The sequence below is a fragment of the Pleurodeles waltl genome, chromosome 4_1, assembly GCF_031143425.1.
Source record: "Pleurodeles waltl isolate 20211129_DDA chromosome 4_1, aPleWal1.hap1.20221129, whole genome shotgun sequence".
Taxonomy (NCBI): Eukaryota; Metazoa; Chordata; class Amphibia; order Caudata; family Salamandridae; genus Pleurodeles; species Pleurodeles waltl.
The window spans coordinates 287,208,337-287,230,952 of NC_090442.1; the positions used below are offsets into that span (position 1 = coordinate 287,208,337).

A 22,616-nucleotide genomic window follows, 5' to 3' on the forward strand; every position below is an offset into this window, starting at 1 on the left:
AGATTCATCATTGCAATCCCCCCAATATTTCCCACCTGATTTTAGAAATAACATACTTAATACCCATTAGGTTATGGTGGAAAAGAGTTGAATCTCTTTATCTAAAGACCATGGCATACACCAACTAGACTCAATCGGAATCCCTCTACATTGGGCCCAACCCAAGTGTTTTTGGAAGCGTCCCTTTGCTGCATATATCTGGCCTTCCAGGTTTCAGGCTTTTCCTCCAACCCCCAGCGAAGGAGTCCCTGTGTTTTACTGACCACTGTCCCTCTTTGTGACTAGGAGAGAAATAAATAATAGTGCTTTGTTGCATTTGCTGCTATCTAGGTTTATATGAATATATAAGAGGGCAATCTTGAGGTGCCCAGGAAGTTGCCAACTCAGAACGTCACCCATCAATGAAATGACCCCCCTCCCAGATGGCGGCCAGTACCTCTCAACTCCACAAGTATGCAACAAGTCTACCCTTAAGGTGTCAGGGCGTGACAACGCTGGAAGTATCAAAAAAAAAAAACTGTCTACTATGAAGTTCAAATTCTGCCTGTAGCATGCAAAAGGCTTTCAAGTTCGTTCCGTGCATCACATGCACCATCATGGATATTCAAATGGTATCCCATTGTCGAAATCCTGTAAGCAGAGCCACCTAAGGGAGCCTGTTCCCAGCCCACAAAGGTGTCCTCCTCAAAACTCTGTCTCCGCACCTCGCAGTCTTCACTGTGTCGTGCCAAGTCTTTAATCTCACTTTTTTGGCCCGGGGAAGAAGCAAGTTTAGTTATAACCCTATGGAGGAGGTGAAGTAGCGATACTCTTCGTTCGTTCAGAAGGAAAAGCTGGGTCTCTATCTAAATCATTCATTAAGAATCGCCAGATGGTCTGCTTTATAATAAGAGTCTATATCACCTGCTAAAATGCCCCCATAGTGATTTTTAACATTTCCATAAGGAAATTATGGCTACCCCTTCTTCCCAAAGAAAAGTTCTGAGGATACTATCAATTTTAATAAAGAAGCTCTGGGGAATCACATTGGGGTGATTCTGCAGCTGATATGGCACACTGGGGGTTATTACAACTTTGGAGGAGTTGTTAATCCGTCCCAAAAGTGAATGTAAAGTGACGGATATACCACCAGCCGTATTACGAGTCCATTATATCCTATGGAACTCGTAATACGGCTGGTGGTATATCCGTCACTTTACCGTAACTTTTGGGATGGATTAACACCTCCTCCAAAGTTGTAATAACCCCCACTATGTACAGACACAATCTTAAAAATCCCCAAATGACCCAGTAGGAACAGGGGAAGCATTGCCAGAAAACGTCATGCCTGCGAGAAGTCTGTCAAGCAGCAGTTGGATGTAGTTTATGAGTCATAAAGACTCTTAAGTATTTGAATCCCTCAACTCCTATCTGAGTGCCTTGTGTACATGCCATATCTGGGGGAGGAGCAAGGAGGATGTGGTCTTCTTTAGAAGTAAGTTGGGGAAAGTGCCACATGTGTGGAGGATCTGCATCTGCAGGACCACTGTAGGTTACTCAAAAACATTAGGACATCATTTACATATACCATGACCCTATCTTCGTTTTCTGGTGCCAAGGCAAATCCTCTGGTCTGGGCATGGACCCTAATCCATTGCTCCAGGGGCTCAATTGCTATCTTGAAAGGTAGGGGAGAAAGCAGGCACCCCTGCCTGGTGCCCCACCGCACCTGTAGATCTTTGAGGTCTCCCAATCCTGACCTGTCCCCCTAAATCTGTATGTCAAAATCTCACTTACTGACAAAACTGGTGGCCAAAGTTGAGCCTCTACAGCAGGAGGAAGATGTAGGGCTAGATGTAAGAACAGCAGCATTAACGATTACCGAATACAGATTTTTGTGAATCGCTACTTGGTAATCACTACTACTAATGTACAAAGGTGTTATCTAGTTCCTATTCCCTAGATGGTGATTCAGAGTGGGTCGCAAATAGACGGACCACACAAATATTAATAAGGTAGGTCACAATTTGTGACCCACTAGGATTCGCTGACATCACAGGGATGGTGACCTAGGATCAGCAGACCACCATGTATGTGATTGCTTTTAAGTAAAGCAATAATTTTTTTACATCCAGTCTATTTTCCTTAATGGAAAATGGGATAAATTTAAAAATAAAATGTTTCATTTTTATTTTTTAAGAGTGTGTAGTGGTCCATGGAATCAGTCTGCTTTAAAAATAAGTTTTAAACATTCCCAAAGGAGTGAACACCAGCTTTCAGTTGGTAAAGTACTAATAGTTGCAACCGCATTTCAGTCGCAAAACTTTAGTACATGATATTCATATTCTCTATTTGGAAGGGACACCCTGAACACACCGCTTCCAAATAGTGAGTCTGTTTGCGTTTGCAAACCCAAACTGCGATTTGGTATTTGAACATCTAGCCAATAAATGCCACTGAGTCAAACGCCTACTTGAAGTTGGCAAGGAAAGTGTAAGGAGACCCCGAAGTCTGTCTGCCAATACTTTGAAAACCCTTCTAATGTTATGTCTAGTCTGAGGGGCTCCATGAGCTCCATGAGCTCCTCTTCAGTCATGAGCCACTCTAGAGATTCTCTCTCCAAACTGTCCAGGCCTGTAAGAGGGAGGTTTCTAATAGAGCTCTCCAGTCCTCCTCAAGCCCAACAGGGTGTCTCCAGAGTATAACTTGGCATAGTAGGAAGTGAATTTCTGGACAGCTGGTTTGTGTGGATCACTGGTGAAGAGGAGGGCAGCTTTTTGGATTCTTGCTCTGTCACCTACGTTTCAAGTCCAGTACCTTTTGTGGCTGTTGTTTCTCCGCCCCAGTCTAGTAACTAATAATATTCCCATGTAGGGTGGGCTTGAAGGCCTCCCAAAGGATCCTCGGGGAAGCTACTGACCCCAGGTTGACCTGAAAAAGGAGTCCATTGAGTCTATGAAATGTTTATGTTCAGGGTTCACAAGTAGTCAAGCTTCCAAAAGCCATCCTTGTCTTTCAGTTCTAGGGCTCAGCCTCCACTGGTGCTCCACGGGCTAATGGTTAGAAAGATCTCATGACAGAATCTGAGCACCCATAAGACTAGTAATATCAGAGCTGTGTATCACAAATCTTTCGGGTGTTAGAAGAAATTATGAGCTGTGGAGTAAAAGGCATAACAACGCCTCTGTGGTTGGAGTGCCCTCCAAGGGTCAGAGAGGCCCAAAGCTGTCATAAACTTGGCAAATGACTGACTTGCTTTTGCCTCTGGATGGATCCCATTTGAATCCCCACCAAAGAGACATGGTAACAGGGGAATTTGTGGGGAAACTGCTCCTTACTTTGAAGAAAATTCACCATCAAAGGTGGGGGAAGCATAAAGGCAATGCAGGGAAATCAGCACTCCATGCAGGACTCAGGTTATGCCTACATACCTATCAAGAGTGTCATGGCACACCTGGCCACTTTCAAGAGGAAAGCTGCTATGATGGAGGATGGCCACTCCCCCTGCACCTCCGAACCAATTTCTCTACCTAATGAAACCAGCTTGGTATACTCTTGCCAAGAAGGGGCATTTGTTACCCAGTAGATGTTTTAGTTGTAAAAATAGTTTTGTTGCTTACAGAATTGAACCTCACTTAATGCTGTTCAGCAGCAAGTCACTACTCGCACACTGTCAGGTTCAAACTTCTGATATACTCTACCTACACCACCCATGTGCTTATTGTAGTCTAAAATGCACACAGTTTTGCACACTTCAGCAACCTGACCCAAACAGTCATAGGTCAAGTACTTTCAACAAGGATGGTCGTCAGCATGTAGACACCCCTCAAGTGTTTTTTTACAAAAATGCTTCTTTAGATTACCTTTCCGGTAAGAGCAGACTGTGCCACAAGCAACAGTGTTCACTTTGAACAATTCCCTGAACAATTGCACACCAGTGTAGTGTAGAAGTTCCCACACAATGTTCTCACGAACTCTGAAAGTGGATGGACAAGCAGGGGGTTCAATAGTGGATCTCCTACCAGTGTAGACCCAGAAGTTATAGACACATCCTGTACTACTCTCAGACAGCATATACATCCTAGTTACATAATGTGCCCTCTTGATAGGATTCTACTGCCTAAAAACAAAAAAAAACTTGAACATGACAAAGACACATCCACAACTATTTCTTTCCCTGTAACATAGATCTCTGAAAATCGATCTACAAAAAAGATCAAGAACAGGCCAGATCGTAATCTCATGGCAAAGATAAAGCGTTATCAACAAAATGCAGCATCTGAAGCAGAAGCAAATACCGATCATGAGTCATGATTGCAGGAAATATGGCCTTTGCCATCAAGGGACTGGTAGACCAGTATGAAGACAGTGACAGCTTCCTTATCAAGCCCACCTAAAACCCAAGAACTTCAACTTATCCACATTTGTGGGAGTCCACCGTCTAGCTCTAGAGCTAGGCTTGAGTCTGGCACTGTTGTCCGTCAAATACTGTTCAGCATACAAATTAGTCTGCTCAACAATCTCACCCAAAAATACATCATCCATAAACAACTGAAAGAAATTAATAGGTAAAAATTATCAGTATTCACTCTACACCCTGCAACACCAGTAAAGCCAGGCAATGCCGGCTGCACCATGTTTGGGGTAACCCAGAGTTCAGTTCTTCCAATGGGAAGAATTTCAGCCCCAGACTGCAATCCAAAAGCCTCTTGCTGCACATCAGTGTCCTCTTCTAAAACAGGCACTTCATCCACACAGAGTGGCTTCATCATCAGATGATTCCTCTCAGACAGAAAATACACTGCCAGAATCTTGCACTTCCTCATCTACTTCAGATGCAGAGTCAGTCTCGTAATCATATTCAGAGGTAGATTTAAAAAGCATACCAGCAACCTACTGAGCGATTATCTTGGGCTAGCCACAATATTTGCTAATAAAAGTAACCTGACAAATAAGTCAACAATAACCAACACTGTGTAAAATAAGTAATAAACAAAGTGTGGCTTTATCACAAATACCTATATACTCAAAAACAATATCACTCACTTGCCAGAGTCAGCTAGACTCACCAGCCCTTACTCTGCACTGACACAGCAAGCACCAATGATATTCCACTAAAAAGGAAAAACAAAATAAAATTACACAAATAACGCAGTACACATCATGCACAAATGGAAGGATAATTCCACACACAATAAAATATGTTAAATATGCTGCTATTATTACACTACTTACAAAAAACTCATTCATGCATGGAAATGATACTCATTTGGAGTGAACAGTACAAAAAAGGTTTTCTTACCAAGCATAACCACACAAATTGCAGATATACCACATCCAGAACCACAAGCAAAGTCACAGCAAAGGAATCAAAGCTATGTACTAGGTTAAAAAGGAAAAATAAAACATTATGATCACAAATGCAAATTATGCACCAATCCACACACACTCCACCACCAAACATTCAGAAACTTTCCCTGGTGTCTAGTGGTTTTCTGCACCCCTTGGGGGCAGATTAGCCTAAATGAAATTAGGCCGCTCTGCTCTAAGGTGGGCAGACATGGTAAAAATACATGCCCCTCAAACGGGAGTGGCCCTTGCCTAAGGGGGAACTCCCCAAACACACAAATAGTTATCCTAAAGAAATCACTGGTGTCTAGCGGTTTCTGCCCCCCATGGGGGCAGATGCACTTAAAATGAGGGGCTGATGTGCCCCCAAGAGGGGCAGAAATTGAAAAAATACATGCCCTCCAAAGAGGAACGACCCTTGGCCAAGGGGCCACTCCCCAAACACACATGTAGTTATCCTAAGGAAATCCCTGGTGTCTAGTGGTTTGTGCCCTTTTGGTGGCAGATGGGCCTAAAATAAAGAGGCCAATTTGGCCCCAAGGGGGTCAGAAATGGGTAAAAAACAAAAGAGGAGTGACCGTTGCCCAAGGGGCTGCTCCCCAAACACACAATTATCCAAAAGAAATTCCTGGTATTTAGTGGTTTTTGCCCCCCTTGGGAACAGATGGGTTTACTATGTAGAGGCCGATCTGCCACCAAGGGGGGCACTAACAGCAGAAATACATGTCTCCAAAGGGGAGTGACCCTACCCCAAGGGGCTGCTCTCCAAACACATAAATAATTATCCAAAAGAAATCCCTGGTGTCTAGTGGTTTCCGCACCCCTGGGGGGCAGATGGGCCTAAAATTAAGAGGCTGATCTCTCCAAAGACATGCTGGAAGCAAATGGCTTCCAGCGAATTGCAGCACTTCGTATGATGTGGGCACGCTGTGCCCTCTGATGTCATCAGATGCCGCAAGGGGTGGGGTGCAGCAGGGGGATGCGCAAGGGTGGCCTACGGGGAGGGCACCGGTGCTTCCCCTGTGGGTGGGTGCTAGGACAGCCGAAAGCCATCCTACGTCCACTGTGTCATCAGATGGCTCCCGGCCATCCGACCAACAAAAGGGGTTAAGCAATTTGGCGATCATGGGGTGGATAGGGGCTCTTGGGGGTGGTAACTTTGTTAATACTCTTTGTGCCTGTTCAATAGGGAGAGCGACATGGGTGGTAGGACTGGCCGTAGCCATTGTTCTAGAAACTTTTCCAGTAAGGAACCTCACAGCCCTCTGGAAAATCCAACAAAACAGAGATTGTTCCTGCGGGGTTTCTCCTCTGCATCCTCCAATCTAGCCAAAAAATCTCTTGTACTTGCTCCTTTTTAGCTAATGATTGCTGCAACGTCTTCACAGATTCTTCAAGCTCAGACACACACCCTCACCTTATTTGTCCCTGTCTACCACACATCTTAAATCGTGTCACAGCAGCGTGACATCAGCCACCACCTCTCCAAACTTGACCTCCATTATCTCTTATGATTGATTTATAGCAGCTGTGATAGCAGTTGAATTCACTGTGACTGTTCCAGCCCTCAAAGAGTCTCCAGATGGGCCCCGCAGTCTGGGCCAGACTGGAGGCATGCGTGGAGGCCCCAGAATGGGCATATTTGTTGAGGGTGCTTTACTTTCCCGTAGGCTGTGGTTTGACCATAGGCATAGTCAAGAAGAAAAGAAACAGGATAGAATATCCAGACTCTTGAGCCCTTTCCAATGCATCAGCAAGTGAGGCAGCATGGGCAGTCAGCACGTCCCCTCAGGATCAGGTCCAAAGCACAGTTTTGCAGACCGCATACTTTGTTAAGAAGTGTGATGGTTTGAAGAATGACAAACCCAGGTGTGTTCCCAATATACATTCCCAGTTCTGCAACCAGGTTGCCCCAGGGGTCACCTCTGTATTAGAGAGTGTAGTTCATAATGGCACCTGCGGTTCCAGAAGCTTGCGGGATCCTCAAGCACAGATAGGTCTCCTTAAGTCAAGCTCGCCACCATTACCCATTCCTACTTGTGACTGCAGCTGTGTTCTTAGTCGTCTCCAGGTGGGAAGGAAAAGGAGCTGGGGAAAAGTGGAAGGACACAAGAGGAGGCAGGAGTAAAAGGCCACACTCACTGAGGCAGCTGGGCCACAGACTGCCACATTTCCACACAGGCAATCTTCTTGAGCACCATTAACCGGGGTGAACCGCCTCATCACCGGTCCTGATTGACTGCCCAACTCCAACCTCTCATCACTGCCAGTACCTCGGCCTTTCGAACCGGTCTTTTATGTGTTTCTCCCAGAGTTCTGCCTTGCTACCACAGGGCACTCCCTCCTCCTAGAGGTTCTGACTGCATCCTCAGGATCAGTCTATGGGTTGCCAGCATCAAGAGTGCCCACTGCACCACCATTAGGTGCCCAGTTATTGGCGGCTGGAGGCAGCAGCCCCAGTTACAAATGCTTTTGCAGCGACTATGGGACTGTCACACCAGGCCTGGAAGCCAATGCCATCTCCTCACCAGGACACACCATCAGCAGGCTGCACTCCATGCCAGCTGTGTTTTTTTTTCTTCCATCGGCTCCATTGAGATTGCCAGAGCCTCCTCCTCTTGTGCCATCTCAACAGGGCCAACAAAGCTGGGAATAGGATAGTACAGGATTTTATCGAGTGGGGATTTGTAGAGCAGAGTTAACTCATGGATGTCATCTGTGGCAGTTCGTCCTCGCCCCCTAGATTTTTGCCACTTTTGATTTGCTTTCGGTGACCCAGTTGTACATATAGATTTTGAGTGGTTAAAATAGGAAGGGATCTAAGAAAGGATAATACTTTCCTCATAATACTTTCCTAAATATACTGATTTTCACTCTTAAAGTTAACATTTCTTCTTTTGGAAATACATGATTAACGTTTAGGAATGAATTTCATCAATATTTTGTAAGAAATTTAAGGACTTCTAGACACAAAACATTTTTGTAACATGTGGTCTTCTTTCTCCAGAGACTTGAATCACAACAACCTGGACTTCTTTCCATCTGCCATCAGTACTCTAACAAACCTCAAGGAACTGTAAGTATACAAAGTTATTTTGCAGTTGAACATTACTGGCATAAAAATATAAAGCATCCATTTATCATCATCAAAAGAAAAACTGTGAATTTAGAAAGAAGTCTTTCGAACAGTCACAAAAATATGAAGTACAATCAGAATGCATAACGTCATAATTTAAAATTAATAATTTTCATTACCAATAAAACTACCAAGGTCGATTGCCACATCTAAAAAGTGAGCATGCAGAAACAGATTCATAGCAGAAGAACATCATTGTATCGTACTTCACAAATAAAGTTCTTAAAAAATGTTGTCACGAAGATAACAAAATGAAGGATCACAATATAAAAGCAGTTGCATTTACAGTTTACAGAGAATATACAATATTTGACACACACACAGAGGTTTTTGTCTCATTACTAGTAGGGAAGGGAAATTAGCCACTGCAATATTAAACCAAAACCACGATGCAGAGCATTGAAAAATGTTATAATGTCTTAAATCATCAGTTGATCATAATCATTCACTATTTTATACTTCATTGCAATATTTAACTGATTTTTCTTTCTTCTTGGCACTGCAAAGAATGTATATACCTTAATAAGCGATGATGAACAGGAGATTTATGACTTGTTTCAAACAGCAGCTCCCAATACTATCTCAGGAAACCCTAGTATTGCAAGTCAATAACTCTGTAACATACAAAACTCCAGGTACTACTTTAAAAGCTAAGAGGTGATGGATAACCCACCATAATCAAGATGGAACTTTACTGACACCTTTCAGTAATATTTCGGTCAGCTCAGTGTGCTAGAGAAGGTTAAGTTTAAATGTTGGTCCTGACATCCTTGGCGTGGTTTCCCCCAACATTTTGCCCTCCAACCTCCTGTTTTTGCTGGCCTTAGATCTCTGCAAACGTTACCACAGCTAAGTGCTAAAGTGCTTGTGCTTTCTCCTTTAAACATAGTAACATTGGCTTACACTCAGTTGGCACATTTAATTTACTTCTAGGTTCCTAGTAAAGTTGTACTATGTGCCAGGGGCCTGTAAATTGATTGCTACTGGTCGGCTTGCAGCACTGGTTATGCAACCCACTTAAGTAGCCCTTTAAACATGTCTTACGCCTGCCATTGCAGCATGTATGTGTCATCTTAAATTGCCATTTTGCCCTGGCAAGATAAACCTCTTGCCTGGCCCAGACCTCCTTAAAAAAAAAAAAAAAAAAATCATCACTAGGGTAGGCCCCAATGGCCCAGAGGACAGAGTGGAGTATATTTAAAATGTTGGACAAGTACTTATAGGTTCTATATGTCCTGGTAGTGAAAACACCTAAATGTGTTTTTCACTATTGTGAGGCCTACCTCTCCCATAGGGTAACATTGGGCTAACTTATTGCATTTAATATGTGATCACTTTCAATTGGGAGCACATAGGTATTTTGAGTTTGGTGTCTAAATTTTTTTAATTTAACACCCTCTTTAATGGTAAAGTCTGATTTTAAGTCACAATCCTCAACATGCCGCTATGCTCCCCTTACAAAAATAGGCATTTTCTTGTCCCCACCATTTGGTGTCTGCAGCCTGTATCCTGGGTTACATAACTATTCGTAGCTAGCAGTTGGGTTTGTGTATTGCTCCCATACAAAGGGCCATAGGATGAGCCATCTCTGTCTTGATGAGATGGAGGAGCTGTCACTCCCACACTTGCACATTTCAAAGGTTGTGCCTGAGCACACTCACAAAGGGTTTGACACTAGCCTATTATGACCCCAGATAATCTGGGGCCAGGGCAGAGAGGTAGGAAATTCCAAACACCTCTGGGGTGGAAGCCTCTAAAACCTTCTCCTACTTCAAGGTGGGCACCAGATATAAATATTGGACCCTCATACCCAACTCTTCAGTACTGTGCTGCAAGAAAGACTGCTACTTTGTTGTCCTGCTGCACTGCTGCCTGAGTGAAGGACTGGACCTGCACCTTGAAACCCGTAGCACAACAGTGACTCCAAGAGGCAATGAGGTTGGCCAACCACCTTGAACCCAGCACCTGGATTCAGTCTGCTGTGAGTTTTGTCCCCCAAGTGGGGACACCCATCTTCTGGACCCTTGAAATTGGACCTCAAGGTACTCTGCCAGACCAGCGGTGGTCCTGTGGGCAGAACTGATTCTGTATGATGCACCTCTTCACAGTGCTGCTTCAGAACTACCGCTGCATGATAAATCCCAGACACAGGACTTTGCGTTGCAGCCCTTACACATTGCCTCTAAGTTGAGCCTGATTGCTTCCGTGCCAAGCCATTAGAGGGTTAAGCACAGGTTAATTTGGAGTTTGCTTGAGTTTCACCCTGACAGATTGTGGTACCTGCTTCAGTAGGGTTCCCCCCAACTAATATTCATAAAACTGTCCACTCTCTAAGTGGTTTCCTGCAAGCCACTCTGAAAATATACTATCTACTACCAGTATTTGCATTTTATTAATGTTTATGTGAGACAATTAACTCAGTATTTTTTCAATGCAGACCATTTTCTCAGACGGCTGAATAATGCATGGTCCTACATGGCAAAATCGATGTCGTACAATAAACAGATCACGCCTATTTTGGGGGAAAAAGGGATGGTTTTGTCTTTTAATTTGCTTTGTAAATTTGCCAACTATAGGTGGCACAAAGACTGAAATTCACAACCAGGCCTACTTCCATACATTGTCTACAAGAAAACATTTGGGCCCATATTTATACTTTTTGACGCAAAACTGCGCTAACGCAGATTTGCGTCAAAAAAATTAGCGCCGGCTAACGCCATTCTGAAGCACCATGCCGGCACCGTATTTATTGAATGACGTTAGCCGGCGTTAGCCGCCGGCGCCGTCTGGTGTGCGTTAAAAAAAACGACGTACACCAGGCAGCGCCGGCATAGGGGAAAATGGAGCTTGGGCGTCAAGAAATGGGGCAAGTCAGGTTGAGGCAGTTTTTTCACCTCAACCCGATTTGCGCCATTTTATACGACTCCCAACTCCCATAGAAATGACTCCTGTCTTAGCAAAGACAGGAGTCATGCCCCCTTGCCCAATGGCCATGCCCAGGGGACTTCTGTCCCCTGGGCATGGTCATAGTGGCATGTAGGGGGGCACAAATCAGGCCCCCCTATGCCACAAAAAAATTTAAAAAAAATACTTACCTGAACTTACCTTAATGTCCCTGGGATGGGTCCCTCCATCCTTGGGTGTCCTCCTGGGGTGGGCAAGGGTGACAGGGGGGGTCCCTGGGGGCATGGGAGGGCACCTCTGGGCTCCTTCAGAGCCCACAGGTCCCTTAACGCCTGCCTTTTGCAGGCGCTAAAAAACGGCGCAAAAGCGGCCGTACGTCATTTTTTTTGACCCGCCCACTCCCGGGCGTGATTTTTGCCCTGGAGTATAAATCCGACGCACATGCCTCGGAGTCGATTTTTTAGACGGGAACGCCTACCTTGCATATAATTAACGCAAAGTAGGTGTCCACGCAAAAAAATGACGCTAACTCCATAGACTTTGGCGCTAGACGCGTCTAACGCCAAAGTATAAATATGGAGTTAATTTTGCGTAGAAATTGCGTCAAAAAAAACGACGCAATTCCGGCGCAAACAGAGTATAAATATGCCCCCTGATGCACTGGTTTGTAAAGTCAACTACCATCTGTGCCCAACTAGATGTATGCAGGGCATGAAAGATAAGAAGAAGGCCCACAGTCAATTTACCACAACGTTGCTCTTGATCCACTACATTTAAAGCTGAATATGGTGATGTAAAAGACTTCCTGTCTGCCCTATCAACTTCTGTGCTGCAGCTGATATGGAAAAACAATAATTTAAGTAGTGTGACCCTCAGATAAACCCCCTTTTCAGGAGGAAGCAGATTTTCCACAAGGATCCAAACATTTGAATGTTGCAAGACAATTTTTGAATACCCATTAGCAATAATATCAATCAGAATTTTCATTCATAACTGGAAGAGAGACTTACATCACCCTTATTATGTATCAGTTTCACCGTGGCCTCCATCCAGGATTTGAAAAAGTAACCATATTGGGACTCTGTAGAAACTGGTTTATTGCGTGAGGCGTGGGGTGAACAGCAACCACAATTCTTGTCAGCGTGAAACACAATCAAACATTAAATTAATCTGTGCTTAACCGCCTGGTAGCTTTCCCAATAGCAGTTAGGCTTAACTTAAAGGCAATGTGTAAAGTATTTATTCACACAAACAGAAAGCAGTGGTGCACCCACCAGAAAAATCCCACAACAATTCAGAAAAATACAGTAAATTTTAATCAATGATTTGACACTAAATGACAAAATCGAGTTAGTAGAACTGGAGATCTACAATTTTAAAGATTTAGGTAAAAATAGTGCTTAAAACCCCAAAGCACCAACTAGTTTCCTGGTCATGCAGGACCGAGACAAAGTCACAACTTCAGCCCAGCCACGATGGAGTGCAGGCCGAATACAAGGATCAAGGTAGGCCTACTGAACAAAGTACATACTTTCAATACTGTTTGCAGAGTGTTGCGAGGTTCCATTCCGAGGATGCATTGCACAGCTGTGATTCAGGGCTGCGTTGCTTTCTGCAGTGTTGGTTCAGAGGTGCTGAGGGGCTGCGATGTGAGGTGGGCGCAAGGTTGCATCTCCCAGCGGCAGTTCAGAGGAGCTGGGAGTTCCTGCATCACGCATGCATCGCACAGCAGCTGTTCTGCTGTGATTCGTTGTGCTGCATCAGTTCTGCTTGAACCACAGCTGGGCCAGCACAGCACCTACAGTACCACTGACAAGGATCCAAGACTGAGATGGCACTACTTGGGGCGCAAGACTCACAGCAGACAGAGTCCATGTGCTGGGTTCAAGGTGGTTGGTGCCTTTTCTGTACCTGAAGCTCAGGAGGCCAGCCGACTACATCTTAGAATCCCTGTAGTGGCTCTGGGTTCAAGATGCAGGTCCAGTCCTTCTCACTAAGACAGGAGAGCAGCAGAATAGTAGGGTAGCAGAGTAGCAGTCCTTCTTGTAGCAGAGCAGCACACCATTCATTCTTCTGGGTCTCCCACAGGTCCAGATGTTTAATAAAGAGTTTGGTCTGAAAGTCCAGCATTTATCCTTGGCACTAGCTGTGAAGTAGGGGATGTTGCTAGAGGGTTCCACCCTCAAAGGTGTTTGTAATTTCCTTCTGGAAACCCTTTGTGAGAATACTGAGGCAGACCCTTTGTAATGTGTAAGTATGGTAGGTGACAGCCCCTTACCCTATCAAGTCAGAGATGCCCCCATCGTACCAAAACCTATTCCTCCTTTGTCTCACTGTCTGGGAGCAATACACAAAAACCAACTTCCAGCTACACCTAGTCATGTGGCCCAGGAGACAGACTGTAGGCACCAAATGGTTAGGACAAGAAAATGTCAACTTTCTAAAAGTATTCTTTATACAACAGGGCAACCCAATCTTCCCCCAAGGAACTGGTAATATAGTTAAAGAATAAACATGTTCCTGGAGGAATTATTCATATTCCAATCAATCTAATAGTATATTGGTCAATATAGTGATCCAACTGCAAACTATCAGTAACATACTCAAATATTCCATCAACAGTGTATTGTCATTGACAAAAATGAATTTTTTATATAGAAAATTAAGCAATATTGCATTCCATATATTCTAAAAACTTAAAGAGAAACAACAATACATCAATATTGCAACACTAGTGCTGCCACGTGAGTCCCTGTACATTTTATAGCGGGTATACAATCTGGGGATCTGAGGAAGCGGATAATCCTCTTACCCTAACATGTTCATAAATCCACAGTGCCATGCAGTTTTCATCTTTATATTTCGAATATTCAGAAAGGACTGAAGCACCCTAAGGTGTAATCAATGTTGATAAAGAGGACACACTGTTCACATTTGGGTATCTGATGGCGCAAAAGGTTCCCGAGACCGTCATCAGGATTCAGTGTTAAAAAGGAACAAAACCTGAAAACATTGATGCAAACCATGAAAAACACTAATAAAACACAGAAAATACAAACAGTCCAGAAAATACACCAGACTTAATTGTACATCGCTTGAGTTTTACATGCTTCCAAAAATTCATAAAGATGATAAAAAAACTCCAAGGAGACTGATTGTGGCTAGCTGCCAATCCATTCAGCAACCCTTAGCGGGGAATGTTGATTTTTTTAATAGAACCATTTGTCCCTCTCTCAAGATCTTACATTAGGGATAGTCTTTCGGTTCTTTGACTTTGAAACATCACTCAAATTGTGGGTCAAAGAATGTCCTATTTTGTATTGAATGTCCATGTGCAATGTTTTGCATTGGCAAAACTACCCAAGAAGTAAGAAAACGTATCACACAATATGAATCACAGATCTTTTGTAAAGTGTTGAATGCTCCACTTGTTGATCACTATATAACAATGTCACATGCACCTAATGCTATGAAATGTTTCAGATGCAGACGTGATGTAAATCGCTTGCTTACTATGAAGCAGAATAGGCGGATTTGGATGGCAAACACAGTTAATAAGGGACTAAAACAACAGGTTGAATGGCATACGTTGGCCACATTATAAGTGGAGCCTTGGATTGAGATTTGGTACATCCATACGACTCCGGTTCAGTGAGTGGCTATCTGTGTTTGTTGAACTTAGTGGTGCTAGCGCAGGTGTTCTGATTTGAAATTTATTAATGTGTTTATGGAATTTGAATAATGAATTACGTAGAGAATGAATAATGTAGAAAAATAATGCACACATTTGAAAATGTGAGCTTGAAGAATGGCCACCAGTGTTCACGAAATGTACTAATTAACAATTAATACTTATGAAATATTGAACATTGTATTAGACCAATGTAGTAATATGTCATATTAAGGGTTATGAAGTATGCTCTTGCTTTATTAATTGTAGGCCTTAACTTAGCGAGCGCCTTGGCCTAGTCTTGCCAGGCCTTGTGCAGAAGCTTTATTTCTTAGTGGTTAATAAAAATGCTGACAGAGGGAATTAAACTGTGAAATGTCCATTGTCTTGTTAAAAGTGCATAACAGAAGCTTTTTGTGAGAATCGACTGCTAGAGGATGATGTTCCTCTTAGTGTAACATTTTTTGTGTAATGTATGTGAGATGTACTTTCCCAGGACGAGAACAATGAGGACACTGACTGGAGCTGAAGATGCAACAATATTGTTACCAGACGAGCCGGATGATGAGGACATCGTAAAGTGAACCAATCAACTTCATGTGAAGAATGAAATATTAGAAATTATAGATTTGGTGTAGAAATATTATTGGGTAGAGCAGTGGTTCCCAACCTTTTGGCTTCTGTGGACCCCCACTTTATCAATACTGGAACCTGGGGACCCCCACTGAATCATTATTGGAATGCGGGGACTCCCCACTAAGTTATTATGCAAAGCAGGGGAACTAATCTGTTGAAATTATTAAATTTCCTAAGCAGTCGCGGACCCCCTGAGGAGGCTTCGCGGACACCTAGGAGTCCCCGGACCACAGGTTGGGACTATAGTATAAACATACGATTAACTGACCAATGGGAAATTAGGGGATAATGTATGTGACTTCGATATAACAATGCGACAGAAAAGAATTATTCAGACTATAGAGATATACTTCAGGAGTGAGACTTTAGTCTTCAGATTTGAGAATTCGAGACTTGAGATGCATTGACTTTGGAGAAGAGATACAAGATTCATTCCGTCATTGGGCTCATACTCTCTGACTGAGAGCCTGATGCTTTGCTGATCGACTGATGACCTGAGGACAAAGACTGATTTTGCTTGCTGACCCATACCGTGGATAGGTAGATATGACGAAGTGTGACTTTTATGCATTTTATGCCTTTTCTTTCTAGGTAGCAACTGTGCTGCTTTGACAGATCCATAGTGAGATGTTTTTCCTAAATGTGTGTTCTAAATTGTTTGCATGAAGTCCAACATGCTGATGTTAATATGACGTTAGTTTCGGGCCCTCAAAATGACATAAGAATACAGGGACAAATGATTGATGAATTACTTTACTGGGTTTTCACGTATGTTATATCTTTGTCGAAACTGATTCTTCTATTGATTTGCACTTTTGCTTTAGAATGTGTTGTGGTTCAGGCTTTGATTAGATTGCGTTTCTTCCACCGCTTTGGATAACCAGTATTGTTCATAATTGTGTTTTATTTGATTTTGTGATTAATCTACATGACTTTAGTATCGTTAATACAAGGGAAATAAACTTACTAAAATGTTATTAAAGGTGTGGTTGTTCATGGCTGAAAAGGTCATGGTGTGTGACATTTACTGACTCCATTAATTATTGATTTTATTGATTACTAATGATTATTGATTATTGTGTATTGATTATGTATTGGAGCTATGGTAAGAACTTCTTAATACGAGTCAAAAGATTCATCGACCTGTTCGCGTCCCCTTGTAAGTTTACTTATTAAGGTCTGACGTGCTAACAGTTGTCAAACCTTTTGTTAGGTCAGGCTATGGTCAGTTTGTAATACCATGATGGTATCCTGTGTTCTCAATATTTTGATAATGAGAGATTCTAAAATGACATGTTTTGTAGCATTATAGATATGTGACTTGATTGTTTATATAGTTTATATACATCTTCTTAAGATGACTCATGGACTTCCAGATCTATCTACGGAGCTAAAACGTTCTAGCTTTTCAATAATAGGCCATGCCACTTATTTTGATGACCCATTTGTGTTAACTTGGGTTCTCTAAGACATTGCTGAGATTTGATAAAGCTCTTTAAGATGACCCCTGAAGTTCTCTCTTCAGCACGTAGTGAACTGAGGGTGGGTTTAGGGCAGTGACATGCTTTATTATGTGAAAGCACTTGTAATAGTATTATCTCTATATGATCCCTGCATGTTCTGTGTTGATTGGCTTGATTATATCTCAGTTTCATTTCTCAGCATATGTATTGTTGAGTAAATTCGGTTCTTGCGGTCTGTGATCTGAGCTAAAGTAAGTGTATTTGAGCCTTCGTTACGAGGTGATTCTTGGAACCGGCTTCATAATGTATTTGGGTTGATTATGCCTTTTCATTAATCTGCAATGCTCTCCATGTTAGGTTGTTTGCCAGTTTCAAAGTTTAATGTTGGGTAAAAGATCGTACTTTTGATTGAAACCGAGTGTTGTTGGGTTCACCATTGAATCGTGAGAGATTTTGAGTATTCTGTGTGTTCTGTCGGTTTTTTTTAGAAATTGATTGGTGCATGGGGTGTCTGAGGAGCCTTATGCAAAACCGTTTGATCCTTGGGCGAGGTAATTCGGACAGTATGGATTTGATTGACTTGTGCATTAAACATTTGCCTAGATATCACTGGTTATTGTACCCCTTAGTTTTAGCAAGAATCTAATTTGTTTTGTTTTTCTTTGCACATTGGCTGTATGTCACATTGTTGGATTATGGCGGTTTTGTCAAAGTTCACACTGGTGCATTGCGGGCAAGCAATGTACACTTAAGTCTGGCACATAGTCTGGATTGTTTGTATTTTCTGTGGTTTGCATCAATATTTTCAGGCTGCAATGACAGGCCGGTGACATGTTTAAAAGGGCTACCTAAGTATGTGGCATTATAGTGCTGCAGTCCCACTATCAGCATATAATTTACAGGCCGTGGGTACATGTAGTACCACTTTACTAGCTTACAAGTAAATATATTTGTGCCACTTGACTGTAAGCCAATTTCACTGTGTTTAAAGGGGAGAGTACAAGCAGTTTAGCACTGGCTAGCAGTGGTAAAGTGTGCAGAGTCCTAAAGCCAACAAAACACATTTAGAAAAAAACAGGATGAGTAAGGCAGAAAGTTGGGGGGAGACCACCCTAAGGATGACAGGTCAAACACACTCTCACTAATAAAGGAAAGCAACTGGTGAGCCCACCAATTAACATTTAATTTTAACGCTTCAGTCAACCCCTTTACTTAACTTAACGGACAAAATTAGTTCTAATTTGTTTTGATATGTCAAAGAGTCAATAACATTAAAATCAACTTCATAGGGTGTATCACATGATGGTCCTTTTAAGTGACCGTACTATCATATTTTGCAGTGCCAGGTAGTGAAGCTGATCGATGTCCTCATTCTCCCTGAGTCCATAATTCGGCTGGTGGCTGAACTACTACCGGACAAAGCAACCCTGGGAAAATGGGAGGTGGGAGAGAGAGAGAAACTGTGTTCTTTCGCAGGCGTCTCTCTCATGCAGAGCAAGGCCTTGCTTCAGTGAAATGCAGGCCTTCTCACTAAATAAGATGTAAGAGACTAGTATTGTAAAAGCATTATGAGAGAACATTAAGAAGACCATTGAAATGCTGCTTACCAGTCTATGAATGAGGCTTTCCAGCCTCCGCGGAACTGTGGAAGATGGGCAGCATGTGCAAAAGAAAAACACAGCAGGGAGGAGTTGAGGGACTAAGTAATATTGCAAGTGTTGAAAGTAAGGAACGGAGAACTGGATTGGTGGCAACTGAAAAAACGAAAGCAAGGCCAACATTAAAGTGTAGGGTACTGGGTCCGGATGTGCACTGTAATGACTGCAGAACACCAGTGCATCTACTCAGCACGCTGTTTGGCAAGAAGCGCACAGTGAGACGACCTTTTGAGGTGCAGTTACCTAAAGAACAATTCAAAGCACAGTACATTGGAGTCGATATGACATAGGGCATGCAGTGTCGCAAGTGCAGCAGTTTTCAACCCGTACATTTCACCGCAAATAAGGCTGTATTTGCTAGTAGGAGAGCTGGCCTACTTGCAAATCTTGGGCCTGCAACAAAGAGAGCATTTGTATGTGGCCACGGGTCACATGTGAATAGATATGTTGAGGATCCATGTCCAGGTAGGGGGTGTCTAGGCCAGACCAATTGCCCCAAACTCAAGTTGTAGGGTCAGGTAAGTTAGTTCCATCGCCAAATGTCCTTAGAACGAGATTTGCTGGTACAATGGACCAATAGCTATCGAGTTGTTCTTGCAGGGACATACCTAACCATTTGGAGAGTTCGAGGGCCATCTACCAATACATTTGCATCATCACTCGACACTTGGCAAGCAGAAGCAGTATGGCAGTGAGTCCTCATGTGCCAGACAGGGTATACGCAACACCCCTCAGACGTCCAATCAGTGCGATCCTAGGATAGAGAGAGTCAATGGTACGGCCAATTGTGACAAAAACAGACTCCCAGAAGTCTGCTACACATAGGCATCTCCACTCCAAGTGCAAAGTCTGCATATGGTACCAGCCAGTGCGTGCACTGCACGCTATCCACGAGCCCCATACTATGTAATCGCACTAGGGTGTGGTAAAGTCTAAAGAGCACTTGTTCATATTTTACTCGCAGCCTATAGTTGAGCCAAAGAGCGCTCTTCTGGGTGGAGCAGCAACAACAGTGTTTGTGCTGGATTTGGGTGGCGGGATGCTGTGGTGTATTTGCCACATCATTTGAGCTCAGGGAGGAGTACATACCAGGACAGTTTCCTGTATGGGAATGTATAAACAGGTGATTACATTTCTTGGATATGGAGATCCCAAAAAGTTATCCAATGCAGTTAGGAGTACTGGAGCTACAGTGAAGGTAACATGTAAAGTCTTGCAAGCCTATGATTAGGCCTGTGGTTCAAGTAATTGGCCACGGGGATATAGGTCACCAAGAAAAGATGGTTTCCAGTGTTCCAAGCTTTAGTTTGCAGTCAGCTGCAGTCCACTGTTCTGGATCGTGGGAAGTCCTGCAGCCAAAAAGCAGTCAAGCTTTGTTCATCATCTCAGACGATCCCAGGCCCATATGGTACATCTGGCCATGTCAACGCCCTCCCCAGGCAGTTGGTGAGAGACTGGAGAGCCATGTTTACTGGGCATGGTGCCATATTAATAATCTCAATCACGACATGGGGTTGAAAAGACAGGGTGATACCAAAAGTGTGTGAACTGTGCTTAAGCACAGTAATAATACAACTCCATATCTAGAGGGCATAACCCACCCGGTTCGAATGGCAGGGTAGGCACTTCACAAGCCAGTCTGGACTGTCTATCAAGGCAATGGCTACAAGGCTGGAATAAACATGTTGCAATTTGGTCTAGGCAGGTACTCAGTCTTCAAGCCATGTGAGTACCCGGCCATTATTTTCCAGGAGTGTATCATCAACTTCTCAGGATACCCAGATGCTACGATATTTAACAGCAGTATCCAACCATTAAAGTAGGAAATCAAGTGTATATTTGTTTGTAGCCGCTATGAGAGGAAAGATGGTGGATTTAGACAAATTAATGGTAATGGCTGTAATGCCTCCAAATTTGGTGAATGTTCTAAGTAAAGGCAAGGTGTTGGTAGCCGGATCGCTGGTGTATAGTGTTTCTTCATCTACATTCATGGAAGCTACCAGACGCCTAGAGGTGTACTTAGGCCTTTCTCAGAGGGGTGTTGGCGTATGCTAGCTGCCAATGGTTGCGTAGCTATCACAACGAGGAACTGGTGCTGGTCCCTGGTGCTTATAGCCATAGGGAATGGTGGGGGGGTCACTGCTTCATTTATTCTTAGGCTGGCCATAGGCTGTGCATAGAGAAGCCGATTCAAGTAATGAAGGGGCTGAGGCCAAGTCTCCCCAGGAGTAGGGAGGTGTTTCATCATGAAGAGGGGTGCACAGGTAATAGGATGTAGAGCGTCCTGGTACAAGGCTTAATTGATCTGGCCTGAACATGTTGGGTAATAATGGCTGTAGTCTGTTAGAAATGAGTTTGGCCAGAATTTTGTTCTCAATATTTATCATGGACAATGGTCTATAGGAATCGCAACTTTCAGGTGGCTTGTCAGGCTTCAAGATAGTGAAGTCTCCAAGGGATGGGAGCAGTAAACACATCCTATGGCTTCTTCATGTATGGCGAGAAGATGGGGTGCAAGAATTTTGGATTATTCTTTATAGAAGGCAGCAGTCGGGCCATTTGAGCCCGATGCCTCATCCCCAGGGGGGCTTTGTGCCACTTCCTTAATATCCTGTACTTTGAAGGGGGCCTGTGCCTGTGCATGTTTTCCAGCCAGAGAAACTGTATGGAGTCGAAATACTCTGGTATGTAAGCTATGTCAGGATGTGTAGTAGTACAGTACAAGTTGGTGTAATAATTCATGAATCTATGTGAGCCATCATCAGTATCCGTGAGGATCCCACCATGCTCATCTCCTAGTTTGGTAATGTATGAACTGGTCCAGGGTCAGCTCAAGTGCCAGGTGAGTATTTTTCCAGATCTGTCTCCCTCTCCATATTTCTGAGACTCTGCGTTTTTACCTAAATAGTGAGTCTCCAGGATCGCTGCCTCCTCATATCCAGTCAGGTCGACCCTAATGCTTACAAGAGTCTGTGTTTTGCTAATCACCTAGTTGTGTAGTTCCAGGTGCCTTATGTCAGTCTCTATCATGAACGCAGCCTCCACTGTGATTTCAACACCCCAGCCTTTTTGGCAATGCATGCACCCCTAATAACAGTGTTGAAAGCCTCCCATGGTGTACCAAGCAAGGTCACAGATAAAGTGCTATGATAAAAATATTTAAAGGATTTATTTTCTGATTTCTTATCTAAAGACCAGGTAATGCAGGGCATTGTGTAGGAGTCTCCATGAGAGCACTTGATTGCTCGCACTTGTGAAGATCAGCTCCAGATGCACTGGAGAGTGTTGGGAGAGTGTACAAGGTATGTGATCCCAGAGCCCAGTGGCTCGCATTCCAATATCTCTAATGATAAACCAGTACTCTGTCCTGGACCAAGCCTCATGTGCATGGGGAATGCACGTACCCTCTCTGGCATCCTGGTGCCTCCATCGCCAGACATCAGAAGGTCTTCATCAGATATTAAAGTTTTTAGTAGTTGGAGTGCAGCAATAGGATGTGGACATCAGCCTGCGCCTGCTCTATCAAGTAGCTCATCCAACACAACACTGAAATATCCACCTCAAAGGAGGGACTAAGGGTAGGTATATATCTAACTACCTCCAGGACGAACCCCAGATCATCAGTATTGGGCCCATATGTGGCAGCAATGACTACTGTCTGCCCATGGAGCATCCACTTAACTATGATGCATCTGCACTCTCTGTCACAATAGACGCCGGCCTGTGCCACAGTGTGCCCTTACTAATACTGACTGCAACCCTTCTGGAGTAGGCTGAATAGGTAGCAGTGTGAGACTTAGCGATCCAGCCAGCCTTGACCC

At 43.5% G+C, this 22,616-nt stretch overlaps 1 protein-coding gene across 3 annotated transcripts in view; it reads left to right on the forward strand.

Annotated features, from left to right (window-relative positions):
- The window catches only part of LGR5 (leucine rich repeat containing G protein-coupled receptor 5), a 1,160,674-nt gene that overhangs the window by 547,980 nt on the left and 590,078 nt on the right, over positions 1-22,616 (forward strand). For all 3 annotated transcript variants that reach the window (XM_069228343.1, XM_069228341.1, XM_069228342.1), the window contains one exon: positions 8,336-8,404. In XM_069228343.1, the coding sequence (XP_069084444.1) occupies positions 8,336-8,404 (69 nt within the window). The remainder of the gene's footprint in view (positions 1-8,335; positions 8,405-22,616) is intronic.